Source organism: Rhinatrema bivittatum, chromosome 6, assembly GCF_901001135.1.
Source record: "Rhinatrema bivittatum chromosome 6, aRhiBiv1.1, whole genome shotgun sequence".
In the NCBI taxonomy this organism is placed as follows: Eukaryota; Metazoa; Chordata; class Amphibia; order Gymnophiona; family Rhinatrematidae; genus Rhinatrema; species Rhinatrema bivittatum.
In genome coordinates this window covers 240,104,725-240,130,673 of record NC_042620.1, presented here as the reverse complement: position 1 = coordinate 240,130,673, position 25,949 = coordinate 240,104,725, and the positions used below count along the sequence as shown (strand labels likewise).

The following is a 25,949-nucleotide window of genomic DNA, read 5'->3' as shown; positions in this document are numbered from 1 at the left end:
GCACCACCACACTACCAAAACACTACAGAATCAGACCTTACAACTGAGTGGCATGCGCCAAAAGCTGCAATGTCATCACAGACAGTCAACACCAGCCACTGAACACAGCCCCTGCATATCACAAAAGAGCTTTTGAAGTTCATCCTATCATGTGTCTGCCACTTATGCTGCATGTTCTTCCTAACATGTACACATTAACTCCAGTTGCTAGATGTAGTCATGGGACAGAGCATGTTTTATTGCAGATCTAAAGTTTCTGAATACAGCTCATCATGCCATCTGCCCCTACTCCCTCACTCAAGTGACCAACAGTAAGAATGGAAAAACAGATTCAGCACTTCTGTTAAAACCCAAAAATTCTCAATTACAGCCTTTCCCTATGAACAATACAGAGTAAAATTAACTAGATTAAACACAAAAATGCAATTTACTTTTAAATTGATCTACTTACCATCAAACTTTTTGTATCTGGAAGCAAATGTGTTTTGCATAAGGCTGCACGGCTCTGTTACGGCATTCTTGAAGTCATGCTTGCTTTGCTGACTGTATTTCTCCTCCATTGCTACACTGCAACAAGTGAAACCTTGGGGACACACCTTCAAATGGTCACCTGGAAAATCAGCAACAAACAGCTGTTGAAACTTAAAGCTTGCCACAATGAAAGAATCTATAAGAACATTAAGTTTTGCTGTACAGCTCGTTTGCCACGTAGAAGCATATTTCAAAGACAACTTACTGAAAGCTTTCAATTCAGCATAGGCAATTGTAGAAAAAGTGGACTAGATGCATACCTCATTTGTAAATAGCAAACTGAATTTTGTGTGCCACTGAAAAAGAGGGGGAACTTCAGGACACTACCACCATAGAAAGTGTTATTTTTAAAAAATGCATTCACTTGAACTACAAAGTAGTAAGCGTCCTTTGGCTCTCCCATCTCTGCTCTACTAAACTGAAACCACACTACACACTACAGACCAGTGATTCTCAACCCAGTTCTCCAGTACCCTTTCTAACCATTTTTAGCATCTGCAATGAATATGCATGATATAGCCAGCACATGCAAACCTCTTGGGCATAGCCATGCCTACAGATCAGTGGTTGTAAAGCCAGCCGGGTTTTCAGGATATCCACAATTAATATGCATGAGATAGATTTGTATGTACTTCCATTTTATGCAAGCGAGAGATCTGCATATTTATTGGGGACATCCTGAAAATCCAAGTGGCTGAGCGTGTTCTGGAGGACAGAGTTGAGAACCATTGCTATACAGAAGACTTCAAATAAACATTTTTAGAGAAAAGATGACCAGGGAACATAGTAAACTCTGTACAAAGATAAAACCATGTGTCAAAAAAAAAAAAAAAAAAAGCGTTAACTATTATTCAAGTTACAAAGAAAACAAAATAAATTTAGAGAATGGTACAATTTGCTCATATCAGTTATAGACAGGGATCAAAAAGACTTTTTTTGTCTATAGAAACAAGAATTAGAGGAATTTAATTTTCTTAAAACAAGGTCTATATTCAGACATAATCCAGATAGCAAAATTAGCCAGATAAACTTATCCGGTTAACTTTGGAAGCATATTCAACAGGGCAGCCACACTACTGAATATAGCCCGTTAACTTTAGGACAGCTCTTTTACTCAGCCAGACAGCTGGCTAAGTCATCCAGCTAACTTTGAATATTGGAGTTAGTCAGTTAACTTAGCCGCCTAACTCAATTCCCCCCCAATTATGTCCCCAGAACACCCCTAACTTATCTGGCTAAGTTCTAGATGTGTAACTTATTAACCAGCTAATTTCTAGATGGATCAAGGTTGAATATAGCTAGATAAGCCATTTAGATGGATAACTATTATCCATCTGAATGGCTTTTGAATATGGACCTCATTAAATCTAAATGCTTTTAATTTTAGGGCACTCATGAAAGATTTCATGGATTCATTTTTATGGATTACTAGAGACCGTGCATATACATAGAAGTTGAGGATACTTCTGGAGGGCATGTGTGCGTGCAAGAGATTTCGTTATTTAGGTAACACCAGAATAATGAAATTAGGGAACAAATCTTCAAAGTCTGGGTTTCAAGATGTGAACAAATTCATTTTCTGAAAAGAGCTTCAAAAATTCTGAAGGAAAGCAAAAAGTCACACACACACACACTTAAAATGTTCCCACTTACTTCTGGAGTATTAAAAGAAAATAAATTGTGTTAACAATGGACAATGTCAAAAACCAAACACACAAAAGGTGTCTGCCTCCGACAGTACAATTCACAACAGGTTTTGTGTGTTCTTTTCAGTATTTAATTGTCAGCAGGTGTGAATAAATTCTCATGTTTATATTATATTATGTCAGCAAGGACAAATCCAAATTCACATTGACAGAAATGTCAGTGCGATTTTCCATTAAGGGTTTGCAGAAGAGCAGATGTAGAACAGACATGCTCAATTTTACACCAACACTGTCATTACAGCCCTCTAATGATTGCTGGCAATTAAGAGTAATTCATTAAAAAGAGACAGGCCACACTAACAGTATCAATGCCTAATTTTAATCCATGTTTGTTGGCACAAAAAAATAAAAAAGGGAATGCTAGGATTTCAGAATCAGGTTACAGATGCCCTATAGAAACATTAAGTGGCCCACTTGTTTTCTGGCCTTTGTTCAATAAGGATTTGTGCCGAACGCACAAGACTGGAGGGATGTGGAGCGGGGAGGGGAGAGGCAGGGAAAGGGAAGTCTGTATATCAAGATATTACTCTAATCTTATGCTGGGGTGGCAGAGGATGTCCCTATCAGATGGTGTTAGGGCAAAGTTTAGTCTCCAAGGCTCAATGGACACAGGATAGAAAATCTAAAATTGCAGGCTGTTGTGCAAAAGCGAAGAAGGACTGGTAAGGGCAAGGAAGGAGATGCTAAAAGCCTGAGTAAGGCCTGCAGAGACAGTATGTAAGGATCCCTTGCCCAGCAAAGCAGTCCCTTTCTGCCAAAATACTCTTACTTGTGTGTTAAGATCATAAAAAGCCTTTGGAGCAGATTTTGAGCTGTACTGTCTTGCAGGAAAAAAAAATTCAAATGAGACTAGAGATCAAGGGAAAATAAAAATTCAGAAGTCAACCCGTTAAAAAAAAAAAAAAAAATTAAAAAAAAATCTTATTTAAAAAAAGTTCATTCAAAAATGTCACTCTTCCTTTTGCTGGTGCTAATCTTAATACATACTTTTTATAAAGTTCACCATTACAACTCTGATTCAATCATGCAAAGGCTTCCAAACACTGGTGTGTAGTGACATTTATAGCAGGGATTTAGTCCTGCTCCTCAGTCCTTTCTCTTCCCACATGCACTGCCCCATCTACCCTCCCCTAGACGACTGCATCCTCACTCCCTTCTCCCCTAGATTCGAGAGACATGGAACCCATGTGGTATTAGCTCTGAGGTAACATAGTAAGCTTCTTCTGCACCAAGAACAGCACTAGCTGCCAGCACTCAAAGTACAAACTTACCTATGAAAAGACCAATATTACAAGAGGCTCTAAAATACCAATATACCTCTTATGTAGAAAACAAAACAAGCCAGGTTGGGATCATGCGATGAGCTGAAGGTGAGAGCACATGCCCTGATTGAGCTCCTAGGCTCCTGGATTTAAATCCTTTAACATCCTTTGGGGGGGGGGGGGGGAGGGGAAGAGTCCTTGGAGTCTCAGGGAAATCCAGGAGCGCAGCCAAAGCTTTGCCAGGAAGAGGGGGGGGGGGGTGTCTGGGGCCAGATGGCTTTCAAGTGCGGTTTCATAAGTAGTATCTTTGTACCACGTGACGCTCCGCTATGTTGTAAAGTTTGCAGGGGGATGTCCTGTTTTGGTGCATACATTGCGGGTCTGGCGTCTGGTCATTCGTTTCCTTCAGGTGTAAGCAGAGGAAAATCTCTTCCACCTTTCCCCTTCTATTGTAATGTGCTCCTGTCTAGCTGCATGTCCTCTCTGGCTTTTAAAGCATGGAAGGAGCAGGGTTTGGTTTCATTTGTGAGGAGGCGGGGAAGAAAGGGGGATGTGTCATTCCAAACCTTGGTGGAAGACAGACATTGACTTAGCATCGCAGGCTCAGTAATTGCAGTTGCTTCAGGCCTTATCAGGATGGACAGATCTGGAAAGACCTTTGGCCCCTGAATGGTATGGAGTCTTTTCTGAGTGACCCTGGTGCGTGACAAGGTACTGCACTTATGTATCCTTGTATCAGAGCAAATATGGCCTAGTGACCCCCTTCCACTCTCAGCCGATTCAGTGTGGTGTGCTCGGTTGAGCGCACCTTGAGCCCCAGTTTGGCTGCATGTTTGACGTGCTATTTTTACCCCTTATACAGTAAGGGGTAATAGCGCGTCGAAAACGTGCAGCCAACTCCCCCCCCCCCTCCAAACTAATAGCACCCGCAACATGCAAATGCATGTTGATGGGCCTATTAGTTATTCCTGCGTGATACAGAAAGTAAAATGTGCAGCCAAGCCGCACATTTTACTTTCAGAAATTAACACCTGCCCAAAGGCAGAAGTTAATTTCGGCCGGCACAGGGAAAGTGTACAGAAAAGCAGAAAAAACACCTGCTTATCTGTACACCCTCCGACTTAATATCATAGCAATATAAAGTCAGAGGCCCCAAAATTTAAAAAAATTTTTAAACCTGCCCGCAGGTTGCAAGACGGACGCTCAATTTAGCTGGTGTTTGTTTTCCGAACCCGTGCCAGTAAAATTGAGAGAGTCAGCTGTCAAACCCGCTGACAGCCGCCGCTTCTGTCAACAATGTGGTGTTAGGGATGCGCTAATGTCCCTGGCGCCTCCTTTTACCGTGGACCCTCATTTAAATACTCAATCGCGTGCCCAGGAGAGTGGCCTGGGTGCACGTCGGGAGAGCGGGAACTCGCCTCGGCCCGCCGGCTCTCCCACGGTTTACTGTATCAGCCCGACAGACTTAGAATACAGACCTCAAAATGGTTCGAGTTAGCAGAGATTGGAAAACTATACGGACATCTGTCCATCTGTGCAGAGGATGGACCTGATGTTCAGACTATTACACAAATTACTGGACTCCCTTTCTACTGAAAAATATATCTTGATTCCAGTAACAGGTGTTTGAAGGGGAGGTTGGGACCTTCATGCACATGCTGTGGCACTGTCAGAATGTCAGGTTTTTCTGTTCTCAGGTCACAGGTTGTGGTGGATATTTGAGATATTCTGTTTCCATAGGGCCTGGCCTGGGATTGTTGGGTAGATGGATTAAGTTCTTCAATCCCGGTTAAGCACAGGCTATTGGTCGAGCGGTTACAGTTAGCTGCTCGATTTACAATCGCTACGATGTGGGAAAACTAACCCGTTTGGATTACTGGCATGCTCAAATACAGGACGTTGTGGATACTGAACCACTATTTCGAGCTTAAAAAAATGCACACTAAGGCCTAGATTTTCTAACCTACTGCGGCGTCGTGAATCGCACAGTACGGGGGGGGGGGGGGGTGCGATCGCTGCCGGCTTTCGCACTCAATAGCGCCATTGTAAAAGCTGGTGTTATTGGGCACGAGATTGGAAACGAAAAGGCTCCTTACCTTTTCGAAGTCCATGCTGTCTTTGCGGCGTCCGCCCCAGTGCAGCCACGACTCCTCCCCGATCTGGCTATCGCACGTGAAAAGGGACTTTTCGTGTGCGCTAGCTTTAGAAAATAACCCCCTAAGTTTGAACAATTATGGTGACCTTATGTGGAATATCATAGGCAATAATTGCTTATTACCTTGTAACTTACTGTACTATATACTTGACAAGCCCTGTGTACTTGTCTAAGTTTGTTCTCAAATATAAGAAATTTGACTGTCTAACAATTTTTAGGTATACCATATAATTGCGAGTTAAGAAAAAAAAAGCCAAGCTACCTAAAATTTGTAATTTTTTTTTTTTTTTTTTACATGTACCTAAAAATATTGTACAAAAGCTTTTAAAACTACACAAGTCTATACTTCGGATGTCAGATCAGAGATTCACATCTAAAGATGGGTCCTATGTTGTCTCAGTAACTCACGTTCAGCATTTCTGGATAATACTTACATAGCTCCAATCAGCTATCATAGCCCCAGCTTCCAGAGGCCCCACACCCTTTGTGGTTAAAGAGGACCCTTCAATTTTATGAGTGAAGATCAATTTAATGGTGGTTAAAGAAGACTGGTAAGTATAGCTTTGGGAAATCTTTGGAAAGTCTGGAGAAAGGTGAAATAGTGGGATATATTCTTTAGAGTTTGTGTGTGAGATAATAAGCAAGCCAGAGGTAATTAATTTAACCCTTGATATTTAGGCAGGAGACACTCAAAAATCAATAAGGCTCTTATCTAAATCATTATTGCACCAGCCCTTTTTGAAAGTTTAATTATCCCCTTGTAGGACACTAGCTGATTAATTAGTAAATTCACCTATAAATTTAAAGTACTCTAATTCCAGCTCCCTTAGTATCCTAAACTTAACTAGGAACTCAAAATGAAGATGAAGGCAGCAATCCAGCAGCAAGAGGGGGCCTTCCAGTCTTTTGCATTGAGTGTCACATGTATGATTTTTTACCTGCTGGTGAGAGATTGTATGTGTGCACTCTGTGCAAAGAGCTCCTGGCTCTCAGGGAATGAGTGAACTCTGGAGGCCAGAGTGGCAGACTTGGAGGAGCTGAGGCAGACAGAGAGGTACATTGATGAGACCTTCAGGGACATAGTAGCCAAGTCCCAAATCCAGTCTGGCAGCCCCAGTGCTGCCTTGGATTAGAAAGGTCTCCCAGTAGGAGAACATCACCCTGGTGTAGCAGGAAGTGATCTTGTAGCAAGGACCTGCTCTCCAGGTGATGTATTGTCCTCTCACACTGAGGGCTACTGCCCAGGAGGGAAGGGTTAGGCCGGCCATCACAGTTAGTAATTCAATTATTTGAAGTGTAGATAGCAGGGTGGCTGATTGATACAAGGACCACCTGGTAACTTGCCTGCCTGGTGCGAAGGTGGCAGACCTCACGCGTCACCTAGATAGGATTTTAGACAGTGCTGGGGAGGAGCCGGCTGTTGTGGTACATGTGGGCACCATCGACATAGGAAAATGTGGGAGGGAGGTTCTGGAAGCCAAATTTAGGAGTGTGTACACGTATGTGTGTTGGGGTGGAGGAGGGCTTTGCAAATCTGGGACACAAAGGACAGGGCACCTCTTAGGAATGAGCCTCTCTTCTATAGATCTATGTTTGTTTATTTCTGCAATCTGCTGTGCTTGGTTCCCCTTTGCTCAGATAGTAGCACAGTCGGATCTGCCTTCTACCCTCAGCATTCAAGGAATTTGCAAAAGTACTATAAAATATGGAAGGAGGAAAGGTCCCCTCTTTCAGCAAGCATTATAAAAACAAAATACTCAATTCTACAAGGGTTTAGGATCAAGGCCTACATTTTCTTTAACACAAATCATTTTGATGGACTCTTGTTAAAAGAAAATCACTTAGCTGGCACTGGGCTAGTAGCCATATTGGACCCAGAGAAAGCTGAATTCTTTGCAGGTTATGATATCTTTAATTGGCCCAACCTACAAATTATCCAAAGATGCTTAAGATTTCATCTGCCTTGCGGACTACTGTGCAGCCTCCCCAACTGCAGAGGCTGCCAGCGAGCTCTATTCAGAGTTATCCGAGCCATCTCCTCAATGGTTCCTGCCTCAGTCTGTCTTTCAACATCCACTCCTTCAGGACTCCTCAGCAAGCTTAGCCTCCAGCCTTGCTAAGCTCCTCCTCACTGCATGCACCACATCCAGACTCTAGCCTATTGTAACCCAGCCCTGCCATTGTATTCTTGCCTCTTCATGGAGTCACCCTTGGGTATTTGACCTGGCTGCTGTTCCCTGCTTTGCGGCCTCCAGGTGTTTTGCTCCTTGCTTATGGCCTATCCAGGCCTTGCGGCCTTCTATAAATCACTGCCTTTGGGCCTTCGTGTTTTTTGTTCTGCATGGTCTTATCTAGTCCTGCCCTTGTCTGCCTTATCTAGTCCTTTCCTGCCCACTCCTATCAGTATAATTTCCTCACTTGGCCTATGTATTGTTTTACACCAGCCTGTATCTATTTCTAGACCCTGCCCAGTGCCAGCTAGTCTGATTCTGCATCCAGGCCGATCCAAGCCTTGTACCAGATTACCATCCTGTCCAGCCTTGCTTCTGCCTGCATAGACTCACCATGATGTACTGCCACAAAGACTTACTGGCCCCCAGAACCAAGGGCTCAATCTGAGGGTGGGAGACTGCCTAGGTAGAAGACCAGCTCTGTACTGCTTCTGAGGTTTTGTACCCTTGAGTCCAGAAATCTTGACAATGCTGTTGCAAATCACGTAATCTCCAAGCCTCATATATAATATTTGAATAATCTTTATATTGGTCCATCAGGTATCACAAGCTGTAAATTTCCTTTCCTGCGAGAGAGTTTGCTTGAATGAATATCTTCCTATTTTGATTAAAAACTGAAATATGCACATTTACATTCATAGTTTAAATGCATGGATTGCTGTGTATGTGTAGCCGCCTTCTGGTATTAGGAACGGCAGGAGTAACACAGCCCCAACGCTAAGTCCTCAAAGTGTAACAGCACCAGGATGTGGATTCTCTGAACAGGGGGGAGGATAGTCCTCCAGGACCCAAGGTAAAGAGGGCAAACTTCTTCACTATCTCTCCCATGTGTAAATGATGGGAGTAAATGCCAATAAACAAAACAGATGAGAAACTATGGCTGGATGTGCCAAACTTCAGATCTCCCAAAGTATTTAACTGGCACCATACACACTTGATTCTGGTTGCATCCATGCCTCAAAATGATTTACTCCTGTGGGAATTCTGCAAACTTTTATATTGGTCAAAATAAAATACACATCAGTCTGAGTAATTAACAAAATATAATTCAGAAAGTTTCTCAAAGATGCCGAGTTAAATATTTTGACCAGAATTCTCCTACAAGTGCACTGTAGGAGTGTCCCTGCCACCCTCTCTCCCTACTCCCCTTTCACTCTGCCCTCCTAGCTTTAACCTTTTCACTCTATTTCTCCCCTCCACGCTCAACCCCAGCCCTCCATTCCCAGAGTTTGACCACTCTCTCATACATACAGAAACAGGTCCTTCTGTCTTTCCTTCTCACACACATAGGCTCTGCTTGCGGCCCACCAGGGCTCTCAAATTCTGTGCAAAAAAATATTTGAGCAGAAGAGGAATTCTGCACAAACTGCATTCCACAGTAGCACAGAATTTCCCCAGGAGAGTTATTCTCAAGCTGCACCTCTTTTTGAATATATCCCTTGGTATTGGAGTCCTGAAAAAAAAAAAAAAGTCATCCTCTAGGCTTGGAAAGAGCAGTATCCCAGGTGAGCTAGGAATCTAAGTGGAAATTCCTTTTCAACCAGATGTTGCAGGGAAGAGGGATTTAGTTTTGTAAGGAACTGGGAAAACCTTTGGGGAAGGGGGGGGGGGGGGAAGACACTTTTCTGAAAGGATAGGCTTAATTTTAACCAGAGTGCAACCAAGCTGCTGGCACTAACTTTTAGAAAGGAGATAGAGCAGCTTTTAAACTAGAACATGAGGGAAAGCTGACAGTCACTCAGCAGTGCATGTTAGGAGGAATGTATCCTTGAAGGATACTAAATGAAACAGGAGAGTCAGGGCATCCCAACAGAGGTTCCAATAAAAGCCAACTTAGTCTATGTTCCTATATGTAAAAAAAAAAAAAAAAAAAAAATCACTTAAGGATAACTTGGAAATCTTTAGCTCATCAACTTAAAAGCAGGTTAATACAAACTAAACACAGTTTGAAATGTCTGTATGCCAATGCCAGAAGTCTAAGTAGTAATATGGGAGAGTTAGAGAGTGTATAGCAGCAAATGATGAGATTGACATAATTGGCATCACCGTGACCTGGTGGAAGAAGCATAACCAATGGGACAGTGCTATATCTGGGTACAAATTATATTTCAATGACAGGGAGGATCAATCTGGTGGAGGTTGGCACTTTATGTCCAGGAGAGTACAGAGTCCAACAGGATAAAGATCATACAAGAGGCTAAATGCTCAGTAGAATCTAGATGGGAAGAAAGTCCATGTGTGTTGGGTAAGAGTATAGTGATAGGAGTACACTACCGTCCACCTGGACAAAATGGTCACACAGATGATGAAATGCTAAGAGAGATCAGGGAAGCTAACCAGTTTGAAATCTCCCATTATTACTACACTGCCAATTACCCCAATATTGACTGGGTAAATGTAACATCAGGGCTTGCTAGAGACAAAGTTCCTGGATGTAACAAACAACTGCTTCATGGAGAAATTGGTTCAGGAACCAACAAGAGGGAGCTATTTTAGATTTAATTCTTAGTGGAACACAGGATTTGGTGAGAGAGGTAACTGTGGTGGGGCCACTTGGCAACAGTGATCATAACATGATCAAATTTAAACTAATAACTAGAAGGGGGACCAATAAGTAAATCTACAACTCTTAACACAATTTTCAAAAGGGAAACTTTGATAAAAATGAGGAAAATAGTTAGAAAAAAATGAAAGGTGCAGCTGCAGGAGTGTGAAACAGGAAAGGACATTGTTTAAAAATATGATCCTAGACTCACAGTCTAGATGTATTCCATGCATTAAGAAAGGTGGAAGGAAGGCAAAAACAATTATGGCATGGTTAAAAGGTGAGGTGAAAGAGGCTATTTTATTCTAAATTCATCCTTCAAAAATTGCAAGAAGGTTCCATCTGAAGAAAATAGGAAAAAGCATACACATTCTCAAGTTAAGTGTAAAACATTGATAAGACAGGCAAAGAGAATTTGAAATGAAGTTGGCCGTAGAGGCAAAACTCATAATAAAAGCATTTTTTAAATAAATATATCTGAAGGAAGAAACCTGTGAGGGAGTCTGTTGGACAGTTAGATGACAAAGGGATTAAAGGGGCTCTTAGGGAAGATAAGGCCATTGCAGAAAGACTAAATGAATTCTTTGCTTTTGTGTTTACTAATGAGGATGTTGGGGAGATACCAGTTCCGGAGATGGTTTTCAAGGGTGAGTCAGATGAACTGAACCAAATCACTGTGAACTTGGCAGATGTAGTAGGCCTGATTGACAAACTGAAGCATTGCAAATCACCTGGACTGGACGGTATGCATCCTAGGGTTCTGAAGGAACTAAAAAATGAAATTTCAGATCTATTAGTTAAAGTTTGTAACCTATCATTAAAATCATCCATTGTACCTGAAGACTGGGAGGGTGGCCAATGTAACCAATATTTAAAAAGGGCTCCCGGGGCGATCCAGGAAACTATAGACCAGTGAGCCTGACTTGCTGGGAAAAATAGTGGAAACTATTCTAAAAGATCAAAATCACAGAGCATATAGAAAGACATGGTTTATTGGAACACAGTCAACATGGATTTACCCAAGGGAAGTCTTGCCTCTCAAATCTGCTTTTTTTTTTTTTTTTGAAGGGGTTAACATGTGGTTAAAGGTGAACTGGTAGATGTAGTGTATTTGGATTTTCAGAAGGCGTTCAGAGTCCCTCATGAGACGCTTCTAAGAAAACTAAAAAAAAAGTCATGGGATAGGAGGCAATGTCCTTTTGTGGATTACAAACTGGTTAAGACAGGAAACAGAAGGATTAAATGGTCAATTTTCTCAGTGGAAAAGGGTAAACAGTGGATTGCCTCAGGGATCTGTGCTTGGACAAGTGCTTTTCAATATATTTATAAATCTAGAAAGGAATATGACAAGTAAGGTTATCAAATTTGCAGATACAAAATTATTCAGAGTGGTTAAATCACAAGCGGATTGTGATGCATTGCAGGAAAATTTTGAGAGACTGGAAGATTGGGCGTCCAAATGGCAGAGGTGTTGCATATACCGAAAAATAACCCTTGCTATAGTTGCATGATGTTAGGTTCCATATTAGGAGTTACCAGCCAGGAAAAAAGATCTAGGCATCATAGTGGATAATTCTTTGAAATAGTCGGCTCAGTGTGCTGCAGCAGTCAAACAAGCAAAATGTTTTTTGTGTACAATTCTGGTTGCCACATCTAAAAATTAAATATAGTTGCAATGGAGATGATACAGAGAAGGGCAACCAAAATGATAAAGGGGATGGAACAGCTTCCCTATGAGGAAAGGTTGAAGAGGTTAGGGCCGTTCAGCTTGGAGAAGAGATGGCTGAGGGTGGATATGATAGAGATCTTGAATGAGTAGATGTGAATCTGTTATTTACACTGTTGGATAAGAGAAGGACTAGGTGCACTCCATGAAATTAGCAAGTAGCACATTTAAGACTAATCTGAGGAAGTTTTCACTCAATGCACAATTAAGCTCTGGAATTTGTTGCCAGAGGAAGTGGTTAGTGCAGTTAGTGGAGCTGGGTTTAAAAAAGGTTTGGATAGTTTCCTGGAGAAGAAGTCAATTAATTGCTATTGATAAAGTTGACTTAGGGAATGGCTTCTGCTATTACTGACATCAGTAGCAAAGGATCTTTTTCGTTTTTGGCTACTTGACAGGTTATTATGGCACAGTTTGGCCTCTGTTAGCAACAGGATGCTGGGCTTGAAGGACCCTTGGTCTGACCCAGCATGGCAATTTCTTATGTTCATAAGATTTCCCAAAATACCAATATAATATTTCTAAACAGCAAACATATCAAACATCCAATAACGAAAGTAATAAGGATTTTAAAAATCTCCCTTTCTTCAATACCTGGGATGCTTCAATTTCCAGCCACTCAGATTGTTTTGGATTTGGGGATAGAGCTTTGTACAAACTTTATCCTCTCACACCCACACATAGGATCCATCCACAAGCATGCACCTAGGCAAGTCATTCACACACTGCCTCTCACCCAAATACACAACCTTTCATCCCTACACCCACAGAAGCCTCTTCATCTGTGAGCAAGATGGGGTCTGCTGGCAGCCACAGCATCAGATCTCTTCAGCCATCACGGGACATGCTCATTGTGGGGGTGGGCAGCAGGAGTTGTTTATCCTGCTGCAGCGGGCTCTTAGTGCAAGACCAGCCCTGCAGCAGCAGGAGACTACATTTGGATATATAGCGACCCTCCCCCTTTTCATAAGTTATAGTTTATGGACTTTTCTTCCAGACCTAAGCGCCTTTTAAACCCAGCTATACTAGATGCATCAGACCCAGGTCAGCCATAGTAACAATCTTCAATGGTATCTTTTGGGGCTATTACAATTAATACTGAAGTCACCCAAGATAGTTAAATTGGGATAAATGGTAGTAATCTCAGCAAGTCAAATCAGTTATTCCTAATTTAATTCCAGAGTTTTAACCAGGAGGCCAACAATAGAGCAAGCAGGTTTGATTTTAAACTTAGAGCATCAAATGGGGGAATGGAAGGTAAGCAATTAAACAGCCTGCAAGGATAGTCTGGAAAATAATTGCTTTCCCTCCACTTTTTTTTTTTTTTAAGATAAAAATATAACCTTAAGGACAAGCTTGTTATAAACATGTGGATTTGTCATCCATTACCCATATTTCCATAATACAGAACATAGAGATGAAGTTCTAAATTAAGAGCAAGAATGGACATCTATTTTCTTTTGAAAGAAACGTTTTAACAAGCCAGTATTAAGCATCTGACCTTGTCCTCTGGTTGAAACAGCAAAAGTAAGAACTTTACACAAACCAGGCACTACAGTAAGGTACAGTGCTTGTTGAAAATATCTGGCTGCAGGTTGTATTAATACCCAGAGTAAGGGGACATTCAGTGTTTCGAGCCACGGACAGATTTAATACTTATCTGCACTGAGTTCTGCAGGGTAGGAGAGGAATTCTGTGCACTGTACAGTGCAAACTTTAACCCCCCCCCCCCCCCCCCCCCCAAGTAATTAAAATAGTTCAAGATAATCCAGGACTACACAGATGTACCAAGACCTGTTCAATCGTCCCCCATACTGCCTTCAGTCTTGTAACCCAATTTGTGAGCGTGCGAAAGAACGAGAAGCGGTCCCACTGTAACACTAGTGTGCACTGTGGCATGCCACTGATGTTTCCAATAAAGACCTCACTGAAAATCCCACAAGAGCTCCGTATGGTTTCCACCTCCCATGAAAGGTCTAGTGCTCCATAAGTTGCTTTAGAATCTCTAAGAGTACAAAGTGCAACTGTGGTCAACTAGATAGCAGATCACACTGCAAACCCATCTGCACCCCCTTACAGGCGGACTCGACTATTAATCATGCTATTACTGAAAGCCTGACATGCGCATACCTGCCACATGCCAGAAGACTCACACCTTTAAAGATCTTTAGATCCGGATTCCTCAGATTGTGCTGCTCTTTTACAATGTTGGGTTTACAGCCTATTTTTTTTTAGAAATAAGATGCTTTAAAAAAGCAGCCTGCAGTTTGGTTTTCTGTCTTGTTATTCCACAAGTGCGTCTTCATTCAGTTCTTAGCCTCTTCATAGATTTTGCAGAAAATCTTGGACTGATCAAGAAGAGCAACCACATGGAAAAAAAAAAAAGTCTAGCACTACTGTGTTCACCATGAAATGCTAGTTTCTCTTTAAGTTAAAGATTCCCACTGGCCCACTTCCAGCAGGTAAAAAGTTTACAGCACACTTGTCTGCCTGTTATATACAAGAAAGATACCAGTGCAGCATCATTTTTATTTTGAAAAGTGTTCAAGTCCCCCAACAAAAAAAAGTGCATAGAATGCCCTGTCAAAATCCACTGGAAACCACTGAAACCTGGAACCCAACAGCTCCAATCCAATGCATATTTTAAAATACGTAGTTCAACATTAAATCCATCACTTTTGGCACGCAGAAATACTTGAAGGAATGTATATTACAGGGTCTGAGATTCTCCAAGTATGGTGCGAGGCTTTGCAGCGTGGTACATGCAGCTACAACTGGTACGAGATATTTTTAGTTCACATTCAGAGATACCACAGCCTAACAAGATCCTTGACTCAAAAGATCAGAGGCACTCTGTTACTATCTAAACCAAGATCAAAATTATACACTTTATTTACATAAAGGGGCCAAAGATTTTACAACTGATGAAAAAGGTAAAAAAACAGAAGTACTGCAGCCTGCACCTGCTCATCCTGTGAACAGTAAAAAAAAAAAAAAAAAAGCTGAATTACTTAGAGAAATAAAAGTCCACTTACATGCTAGCAGCCACAAACAATGGGCACAAAGTTCAAAGGCCCTTTAAATCAAAACAGCATGGGGAGCAGATATTCTGGAGATCATGAATGCTGAACTCTGGCTTACAAGACAGGGAGAGCACGGCACAAACTAAAAAAAAAAAAACGGCAGGAGTTATGATCTCAATTGCCTGCCAGGAAATTGGTCCAGGTACCTGTCCCCCTAACCTTGCCACACGTGTGAGCGCAAGTAGAAAAATCAGCTTTCTTCACGGATGACACTGATATGATAATAGGAAGGGGAGAGATTTATCCAATATTGTAAACACAGAAGTCCAAACAAAAACACAAAACAAGCTTGAGATAAGATATTGTAGGATCAAAACTCTGCATCAATCTGGTCTTATGGATGGTGCCATTTTAGGACTATGTCAAAAATAGATTCTTTACTGGCAAGGTTTTTTTTGTTTTGTTTCTTTTACTGTGCATTTTAAAATGCATACAAGAATACCTTGTAAAGTACCATAAGGTATGCAACAGTAAACATTAGAAATTATAAGAAAAAAAAAACAAGCATCCTCATAATAGGTAATAAAGGGGATAAGAGGGGAAAAAAGAGCAAATATACCCAGCATGTAACAATAAAAGAAAAGCATAATGAAGTTGTACACTAGAATCCATTTTTAAGGCCAGTCTGAATAGGGAGACTAAGAATGCAAATCCAGAAACGACCGAAGTTGGGATGGTTTGTAAAAATATATAGTTTGCATCTAAATATCTGATGGAACATTTACCAGGATATTGCAAGAGAAACTACCCCCCCCCCCCCCCTGATAATACCTCAGAACACACAAGGAAATGTTTTCCTACCAGTATCTCTAATAAGATCTGGGTATACCCATAACTTAACCATAGTATACTAAGTACCAATTCTAGAAAAAAAAATGAATAATCTAAGAACATTATGATCAGAGGAAAAAGCAAAATGACAAGCAAAGTCCCACCTTGCAAAACTTCTCTTGACTGGGAATTTAAGAACATTCATTTGGTCTAAAGCAGCATCCAAAGGCGAATTACTACCAGGAGCTTAGACTTGAGGCAAATAGTATGCCTTAGTTATTACAGGCATTGCAGCATTTGAGATTTCCAAAATTTGAGAAATGATTTCTAAACAAACCTGCTGGAGAAATCAATTTAACAGGAAAATTTAGAATTCTCAGATGAAGAGAACGCAAGGCATTTTCAATATTCAAGCTTCCTGGAGTATATCATAATCAGACTAAACCAAATTTTGCTGAATTTGAGGGAAATGTGTCCAATGCCAGAAGCTTGGTTTCTTGAGACAAAGCCATATTAGAATTAAGTAAAACTTTGTTATTAGTCTCCAGAATAATCTTAGTCAATGAAGAAAGGAATCCAAAGTCATTAAGGACTTCCATAAACACTTCAAGAGTAATCACGGGGTTTCTGCAAAGTTCATGCTTACCAACCAGGACATTCACCACTTCACTTTGGAACATACATTCCCCACCACCCTCAGAAGAGACAGATGTCAGGACAGGAGGCAAAGCCACTTTGAGTGCCCCTAGAGGGGGGCCTTCACTTCAAAAATTAAAAAAAAAAAAAACACCTTTGCAGAAGAAAAAAAAATGGGGCTTCCAGCCTTTTCCACAACTGCCCGTGACAAAATCGAAGCTCTCCTGCTCATTTCTAGAAGAGCTGAAAAGTCTGGTGGCAACAGCACTCCATGTTGGGTGAGAGCTCATTCAGCCTGCAGAGGAGACTTCTGCTTCAGCCATCAGTACCAGGGTCAAAGCTGGTGTTGCAGTTAAGAACCTCTCAATCTGGGCTTGGAGCAAGTCCAACGAGGGAGAACTAGTAATGTTCTCCCTCAATTTGGCTTTCCACTTTGGTGCGAGCAATCCAAAAGAAAAGGAAGAGACAGGCTCCAAGCACACTTCAGTCAGCCGCCATCTTATCCCAGCTACAATTAATTTTGATGACCAACAGCAGTTTGTTTTTTTTTTTTTACTTGTCTGCAATGTTTACTTTTACTAAGTCTTCCCCAAAGGAGTTTTAAAGTATTTGCCCCAAGATGAAATTAGGCAGCATTAAACTAGAGGTTAAAAAAAAAAAAAAGTCAGCTTGCTACTTCTATACAAATTTGGACCAAAGCCAATTAAATATTCATTAACACTACAGCAATTAAAGTATATCATGTATTTATTTCCATTTCTTACATGAAGAGTTACATTTGTTGCAACACCCCTAACACATTGCATTTTCATATACTGTAGGCGATACAATTGTTTCTATATTATGCTGTTGTAAAGAGGTGTAGAACAGCAATAGCACAGCAGCAGAAGGATTCCAAGAATCCTGGAGAAACCCATTCGGTTCAGCCAGAAAACTAAAAATCTATGAGCATACTTGGGTCAGGTACAGAGGAAAAAAGATATAATTGCGATGGAGAAGGTACAGAGAAGGGCTACTAAAATGATAAGGGGAATGGAACAGCTCCCCTATGAGGAAAGACTAAAGAGGTTAGGACTTAAGCTTGGAGAAAAGACGGCTGAGGGGGGATGTGAGAGGTGTTTAAAATCATGAGAGGTCTAGAACGAGTAGATGTGAATCTGTTATTTACTCTTTCGGATAATAGAAAGGCTAGGGAGCACTTCATGAAGTTAGCATGGGGCACATTTAAAACTAATCAGAGAAAGTTCTTTCACTCAACACAATTAACCTCTGGAATTTGTTGCCAGAGGATGTGGTTAGTGCAGTTAGTGTAGCTGTGTTTAAAAAAGGATTGGCTAAGTTCTTGGAGGAGGAGAAGTCCATTACCTGCTATTAAGTTGACTTAGAAAATAGCTACTGCTATTACTAGCAACAGTAGCATGGAATAGACTTAGTTTTTGGGTACTTGCCAGGTTATGGCCTGGATTGGATGCTGGCCTTGATGGACACTTGGTCTGACCCAGTATGGCATGTTCTTATGTAGGCAGAAGCAAGACATGTTATATGTTTCTGCTCCTGCTTGTTAAGTTTCCATGTTGGGTCATAAAAGGGAACAACTGTCTTGGGCTGATCTGGTTACAGGCCCTCACAGTCAGTTATTTAATAGGCACAGCAGCAGATAGGGCATTCCTGGAAAAGAAGGTTCAGACAGCAGGTTGATCAGTGAAGACAAAAGGAATTAACACCAATCTGAGGTTGCAAATGTCCAGTGCAAGAGTAGGCAACTCCAGGAGAGTTCTGCAAACCAGTCAAGTTTTGGTTTTGTTTTAGATATCTACAATACACACACAAGATGCATATTTTTTTTTAATTGAACTTTAGTTCTGCAGCGTATCTTAATCCGCACTGATTAATGTGGAAATGTGGAATATAATGCAATAAATAAAATTAAGAATTTTCTAACCTTGACACAGTCATGGGCCTTAATGGAAGTTTATGTTACTACTTTTAGCAGCTTAATTTTCAAGCTACATGTTTCCCCAAACACCACAAGACAAAAATAAAAACTTAAGCTGGGAAGGGGCTAATAATCCCCAGAGTCACTAGCATACACCCAAACTCCACTCTCATGCTGGTATTTAAAGTCCCCTATTAAGAGGCCTCACATCACAGTAACATGAGATTCACACACATGCCTCTTATTTTGGCAAAAAATATTTGCAGCAGATTTAAAACAAATTGTAAAAAGTATGTTTTCAATCACAATTTGTTGCCAGAGAATGTGAAAGACTGGTAGTATAGCTGTGTTTATAGAAGGTTTGGACAAGTTTCCAGCAGATTATCTAACAACTGCTAGCCGTGCAAATTGGCTCACCACCTTTTACTTCTGGGAGTGAAAGAGGGAAGGGATCTTACCATTGCCAGGCACTTCCAAGTGGCCCAGTCTGGAGAAAGCATGCTGGGCTCGATAAACCACTAGTCTGACATGGCATTTTTAAGGTTCTTATTCATACTTCAATAAGTTTTACTAATTCCCTAAGCTATTTTTTCCTCAGATTAAAAAGTGAATTTTTCGAATGTACAAATTAGCACATATGCACATTAGTCATTACTCGCATATTCCAAAATATGTTTTTTCACTTTCATGCCCACATAGATGCATGAAAATAAAAAGGGTCTGTCTGGGGAGGGGCCAGCAGTTATTTTTTAAAATAGCAAATTTTTTATATGACATCCATTTCCAACTTACTTGTGTCTTTACACCTGCTAATTATCTGGCATAAGAGATAAACAAGTTTCTTGTGCTCTGCTGACTGGGTGGGAAGTCTGGGTGAACTGGGATGAATTCAGGCTGAAGAACCAGGATGATCTCAATGACCTGGGGAAGGACTGGGCAAACTGGTGGACAAATTAGTTAAGCTGGTAACTTCACTCACACATGTTTTAAACTACACTGATTTATGCATGAAAATAGACATGTTTAGTATGCTGTACTTTTGTACACAAAATATGTGCACATATATTTTAAAAGTAAGTGGATAAAGTATGAGCATTCAATGCAATGAAACAGGTGGTTTCAATACATTGCATTAGTGATAAAGCACAGGACTGCTACGGCCAAGTCCAAAGGCAAAGCACGTTCAAACAGGATGGTCTGAAATCAAGAAGGCTGCCCACCCTGTAAAAAAGTTGCTAGCAGTAGTTTTGTTAGGAGTTTGACAGATGCTTTGTTTTGATTATAAATATTGCAACCCTTAACATAAGGCTTGGGGGCAACCTGCACAGAGTGGCAGTTGCCACCATAAGAAATCTGCTGGATAGGCTGGATAGACCTTTTGGTATGAACATGTGTGTATTTTATATGTGCATACTATGGCAAAACTACATGTGGCCACATACACCTGTAGATTCCACCACATTCAATTCTCTTCAAATTATCCTCACAGTAGGAGAAAAGCCTTAACAGTGCCCTAAATGAACTGTGCAGAGTTGAAGCTACTTTGCTTTCCTGAATAGCAAAAATATGAAAACTGACAAGAGCCATGCAGAGAGAAATGGCATGGAAAAGAACAGTTATCAGAAGGCTTTTATGCAGGCATCCATTTGAAATGTTATAAAAATCTCATTTCAAAATCTCAATAGCAGGAAGGGAAAATAGGCAGACTAGCTGGACCTTACACCCTCATCTGTCACCCTATTCTAAATTTCTAGATGGTCTTTCAAGGCAGAAACATGAAGAAATAGAACCATGTACCTAAGGAATGGTATTTAAAAGGCTGTTTTGGTAGCCCCAGGATCTTGGCCTCTCTGAATCTTGGTGCACTCTTATTCCATCAGCCCCCAAAGTGGGCACTCCGTGTTCAGCACCGGCTTTCCTGACATGCCCAGGCACCTCTCCTGGGGGCACCATACAATATTTAAATTAGGGGTTGCAGAGTCAAAGAGGCATTAGGGTTGACTGCGCACCCTATCACCTCCTTGACAGTGAGCGCCCAGGAGAGGTTGGCTGTCAGTGGGTTGAGAAAACTGATGCTGAATTTATCAGCGTCCATTTTCCTAACCAGCGCACAGCCATAGGTTTGGGAAACAGACACTCATTAACTGGAGCATCTGTTTCCCCAACCTGACCACCAGCACCTAAAATTTAAAAGATTTAAAAAAAAAAAAAAAAAAGTTGTTCTCAGACTTAATATTGCCACGATATTAAGTTGGAGGATGCACAAAAAAGCAGTATTTTCTACTTTTCTAATCAACATTTTGGTCTGCTCAGAAATTAATGCCCGCTCTGGGCGGGCATTAATTTCTGAGCATAAAAATGAGCAAGTCCAGCACACTTTTTTGCATCTGGGAGCATAGCTAATAGCCACATCAACATGCATTTGCATGTGATGAGCGCTATTAGTTTCACTGCATGTTGGATGCACTAATAAACTTATAGCATAAGGGTCTGTGTTCACATGTCCAAAACATGCGAACCATGGGTAAACCAGTGTGCTCTGCTGAACCCACTGTATTGCATCGGCCTGTTGGTAAATAATTGCCTTTTTCCATTGCAGAAGTAGTTAGTTAATTGTAGTTATCTTTTTAAAAATTCTATTAAAATGCTTTAGTGCCACAGAAGTCTAAAACTATCCTCTAACATGTGGGGATACTATACCATTCCAGCAAGGTCTACCCAAATCCCAGAGGTGCTTGTAAAGGATACTGTGCAATAGTTGTAGGTTTGCTTTTGTATATGGATGGATTTCAAAAGCACTACAGTACTGAGACACTACTTCTTTCGCTAACAGATAACATTCTAATGTTTTGATAGCGGTAAACATTACATTCTAATAATGCTAGACTTAGCATCCTTTCCCACAGTAAACCATAAAAATACTACTAAAATGACTAGAAGAAATCGGATTATACAGCAAAACAATAATCTAAATAGGTTCTTTCAAGTTCAGATCAACAACCTATTATCAGAAAAAGTCAATCTCAAATCACGAGTACCACAGGGATCAGTCCTGTCTGCAACCCTCTAACATATGTGCTGCCCTTAAGCCATCTGCTAGCAGGACTAGGAATCATACATTACATTTATGCAGATGATATTTTTTCGAAACTAGACTATTGCAATTCCCTATTGCTAGGTCTACCATCATCATACTCCAAACCCCTACAGATGGTTCAAAATTCAGCAGCCCGAATCTTGACAGGCGCAAGGAAAAGAGACCACATATCCCCCGTCCTGAAAGAGCTTCACTGGTTACCAGTCTACTTCCGCATCATGTACAAAGCCATAACCATCACCTACAAAACTATACATCAACTTACCACTCTCGATCTTCAATTCCCTCTCCAAACACATAATTCTACCAGACCTACCAGAGATGCTCACAGAGGCTCCCTCCAAGTTCCCCCAGTGAAAACGACCAGACACATCACCATAAGAGATCGCGCCACCTCCACAGCTGGCCCTCTTCTATGGAATTCCATTCCTACAGACCTCAGACAGGAGCCCTGCCTCCCAACTTTTAGGAAAAAACTTAAGACTTGGTTATTCAAACAAGCATTTCCGGACACAACCCAATGACACATTCCAATGACTCCTAAAACACCACTCCTCTTGTATATAACATTTATTCTGTATACTATATTTAAATTGTATATTGTTTAACCATCTCTTTTCTCTCCTCTCTTCTTCCTTCTCCAAGTTCGGCTACCCTTGTTAAATGTAACTGTACTTTCGGACACCACAGTTCTAGTTTTTGTTTATAATGCACTCCTGTTCGATGTAAACCAGCAAGATATGTTTTCATGATTGCCGGTATATAAAAACTCTAAATAAATAAATAAATAAATAAATAAATGATATTCAACTAATTCTACCAATCGAGGACATAGAGAAATGTTAAACCTAGCTAACATGTACCTAGACATTATAAAACTGCTAAACCGAATGGAACTTGTGATTAATATTGAAAAAACAGAATTTCTACACTTAGAACAGAAAAATATTGAAATCATCCAAACTCCAATAATCCTCAAAGACAACCAGAAAATTGAACTAGCTGAAAAAGTACAAAACCTTGGAATAATAATGGACCTAGAAATCAATCTAAAAACAGCACATATCACTAAAAGTAAAAGGCTATGCAAAAATTCATGGTACTCAAAACGAAAACCACTACTAACACTAGCTGATTTCAGAACAGTACTTCAGGCACTAGTTTTCTCCAGCACGAACTACTGTAATGCCCTTTTACTAGGACTCCTGAATACAACTAAGGCCACTTCAAATATTTCAGAACACAGCAGCTAGAATACTAACCGGAAAAAGGAGGGACCGTAACAAACCCTAGCAGAATTACACTGGCTACCTATTTAACACAGAATTAAATACAAAGTCCTATGAACCATACATAAACTAATACATGATGAAAAATCGGACTGGCTAAACACAGCATTACGAATACACGTCCCACACAGAAACCTTCTATCAGCAAATAAAGCACTCTTAACCATTCCCTCAGTAAAGACAGCAAGACTAACCCAAGTGAGAGAAAGGGCCATATCTATAGCAGACCCCACACTTTGGAACACAATGCCTCTAGAGATCAGATTACAAAGAGATCTCAAAACCTTTAAGAAAAAAGTTTAACACATGGCTTTTTAAACAAGCTTTTTATAAAGACACTGGAGAACAGAAAATATACAGGAATAGGCAGAAGAGCACCAGCACTATTCTAAGAATGTGCATTATAATAGTCTATGATCTCTACATCAAAACAATTGTAAACACTAAATATATGAATTTTACCCATGAACAGTACCTTACAGGTACACTTTATCATGACCTACTTCACTAAACGATTGTCTAACGATTTATTGTAACTGAACCTTTTGTGGCACCTGTTAGAACATACTATGGTATGCATTCACCTACAATAATTTATGTGCCTACATGTAAACCGTTGTGATGGTATATAACTTAGTGACAATATAGAAAAGATTTTAAATATGTAAAACCAACACCATTGTGTCAATTTGTTTTCCTTTGAGTTGCATTGAAATGCTGTTTTTAGATACACAACATTTAATTATGCAATACAAACTCTCTCCACTAGTCCTTACATACAAGGTTGAAACACGGCAATACAGAAGAGCCAGTATTTATACAATTTATTTTTTCACATTTCTGCCTGTTGCAGCTACTTGGCAGACAGTGCACATCTGTTGTGTCAATGTCCGATTCCCTAACACACTATCACGTGCATAAAGTGGCAAATATGACACTAGTCTTTCTGGCCACAAAAATGGAAACGGGGAAAAAAAAAAAGTTATGAATGGCAGCAAACCTCATCTAACATGAGTGGAAATACACAAGGACATCTTGTATTAAAGTATTAAAATATTTCATCGAAAGTCTCTAGGCGTCCATCACATTTATCTGGTGACCATAAATGTTGCTAGATATCTGCGATGTGACTTCCAGTCTGCTGTTCTAAACACCTATTCTTTTCAACAAAGATTTGAATCCGCCGTTCCTGATTGAACATCTGTTCAATCCAATATGGCTGTTCCCAGCCAGCTGCTCAAAGAACTTCAAAAGAAAGTATTTTAACAAGGTTCTTTGCAAGAGGGACAGAGCATTTTTGCCAGGATGGAATAGATCTGATTAGGGAGAGTGCAACCAAAATATTTGGATTGTTTCGTTTGAGGATTTGTTTCGTTGTGTGTAGGTTCGTTTTAGCATTCCCTAAGACCCATTTAGTGCATTAACACAATTTCATACACACAAAATTGCTTTAGCCTGCACTTAAATCACAGCACGTCACTACAGATTTATATTGCTTTCCAATAAAAAAAGCTCTTAACTGAAAGCTTTAGTAATGGTAGCTTAGGGCCTCACAGAAAGGAAGAATAAACAGAAAAACTATTTAAAAAGTTTGAAAGAAAAGCTAAAAAAGTCTTAGCAAGCAGCTACTAATGAATTTTAGTAAGGACAGATTTCTTTACCTATTACCAGATAATGATATGACCCTGCTGGCTGTCATTCTTCTCAGCAGAACACATTACCTCCTCATTTCACCTTCCACTTCACACCTCCATTGTTGATACTACCAGAGATCTGCTTGTGCATTTGGGCAACATCCTCCTTTGCATTAACTGCTCATTTTGCTTTTACGTAATGAAGTGTAATTCTCAAACTAGCCAGAAATGTTTAAGTTGATTTCTCACTAGCTTTCAAGAGTTAGGTCTACAACTTTGTAGAACTTTATTCTTTCATATTGTTTTTAAATATCTGATCTAAAATTTAACACAAAAAATACCCCCTCTACACACAAAACCCAGAGAAAAAAAAATTCCCAGGTGCCTAAAAGTTGGTTTCTATTGCCTGCAGTGGGCCTGGGATCCAGGAGGAGATTCCCCACCACTGTAGTCTGGATTCTCCTGCGCCAGAACTAAACGATGCTGTCAGCACTGAAAAAAAAAAAAAAGCTAGACAGGAGAGAAAATAATGTATTTTGGGTTTTAAATATTTTGAATTTTCTCTTTTGGCAACAAAGTCCAAAATACAAAGCAAAAACTAAGAGCATATAAAAAGATTAGAAGGAAAAAAGCATTTTGCCCTGACTCTTCCAAGTTTTGGCTGGCACCCAAGTTTCCAAAATATTTTTTCACCCTAGCAATGTCTTGAGGGATTTAAAAAATGTCTTACAGTAATGTTTTTAGGTAACTGAAGAATATTCCTGCTGGTAGAGAACAGTGTACATAGATCATTTTAGCAGCATTGTGGGATGAAAAAAAATATTAGCTTAAGATTCTGTGCATTTCCCTACGTCTCTTATATAGGCTTGGAACAGAGTACAAATTCATTATGCAACATTTAGAAGGAAAAAAAGCCAGCTAAAATACTGCTACAGTCATTTTGGAGATATCTAACACACTAGTTAAATATACTATTTGGCAAGAAAGGGAGCTTCAAATAGAAGGGGGGGGGGGGGGGAAAGCCGTTAACAAGAAATCTATATAAACCATAACACTACAGAATGTTTCATTTTAAAATTGTAGCAAGCTGTATATAACTTCCCCCCTCCCACTACTACAAAATACAAGCCTCGATTGTTAGCAAGCGCCCCAAAGCTGTGTACCTTGGCATGGGCGACCTGCTGCCTTCTGCTACAGTACAGACCCAGAGGGGCGGCTCTAGCCATCGGAGCAGCACTGTGTAAGTGTCTACACAAAGGATGGTCTGTAGTGCAAGGAGCTACTCAATAACCACTCTGTCGAAAGACTCGTGCTGAACGGCTGAAGCGAAAACCTACAGATCCAAACACG

The 25,949-nt window shown here is 40.4% G+C and overlaps 1 protein-coding gene across 2 annotated transcripts in view; it reads right to left on the bottom strand.

Moving 5' to 3' along the window:
* Nucleotides 1-25,949, bottom strand: part of GPC4 (glypican 4) — a 209,622-nt gene that overhangs the window by 98,583 nt on the left and 85,090 nt on the right. For both annotated transcript variants that reach the window (XM_029606669.1, XM_029606670.1), the window contains one exon: nucleotides 452-610. In XM_029606669.1, the coding sequence (XP_029462529.1) occupies nucleotides 452-610 (159 nt within the window). The remainder of the gene's footprint in view (nucleotides 1-451; nucleotides 611-25,949) is intronic.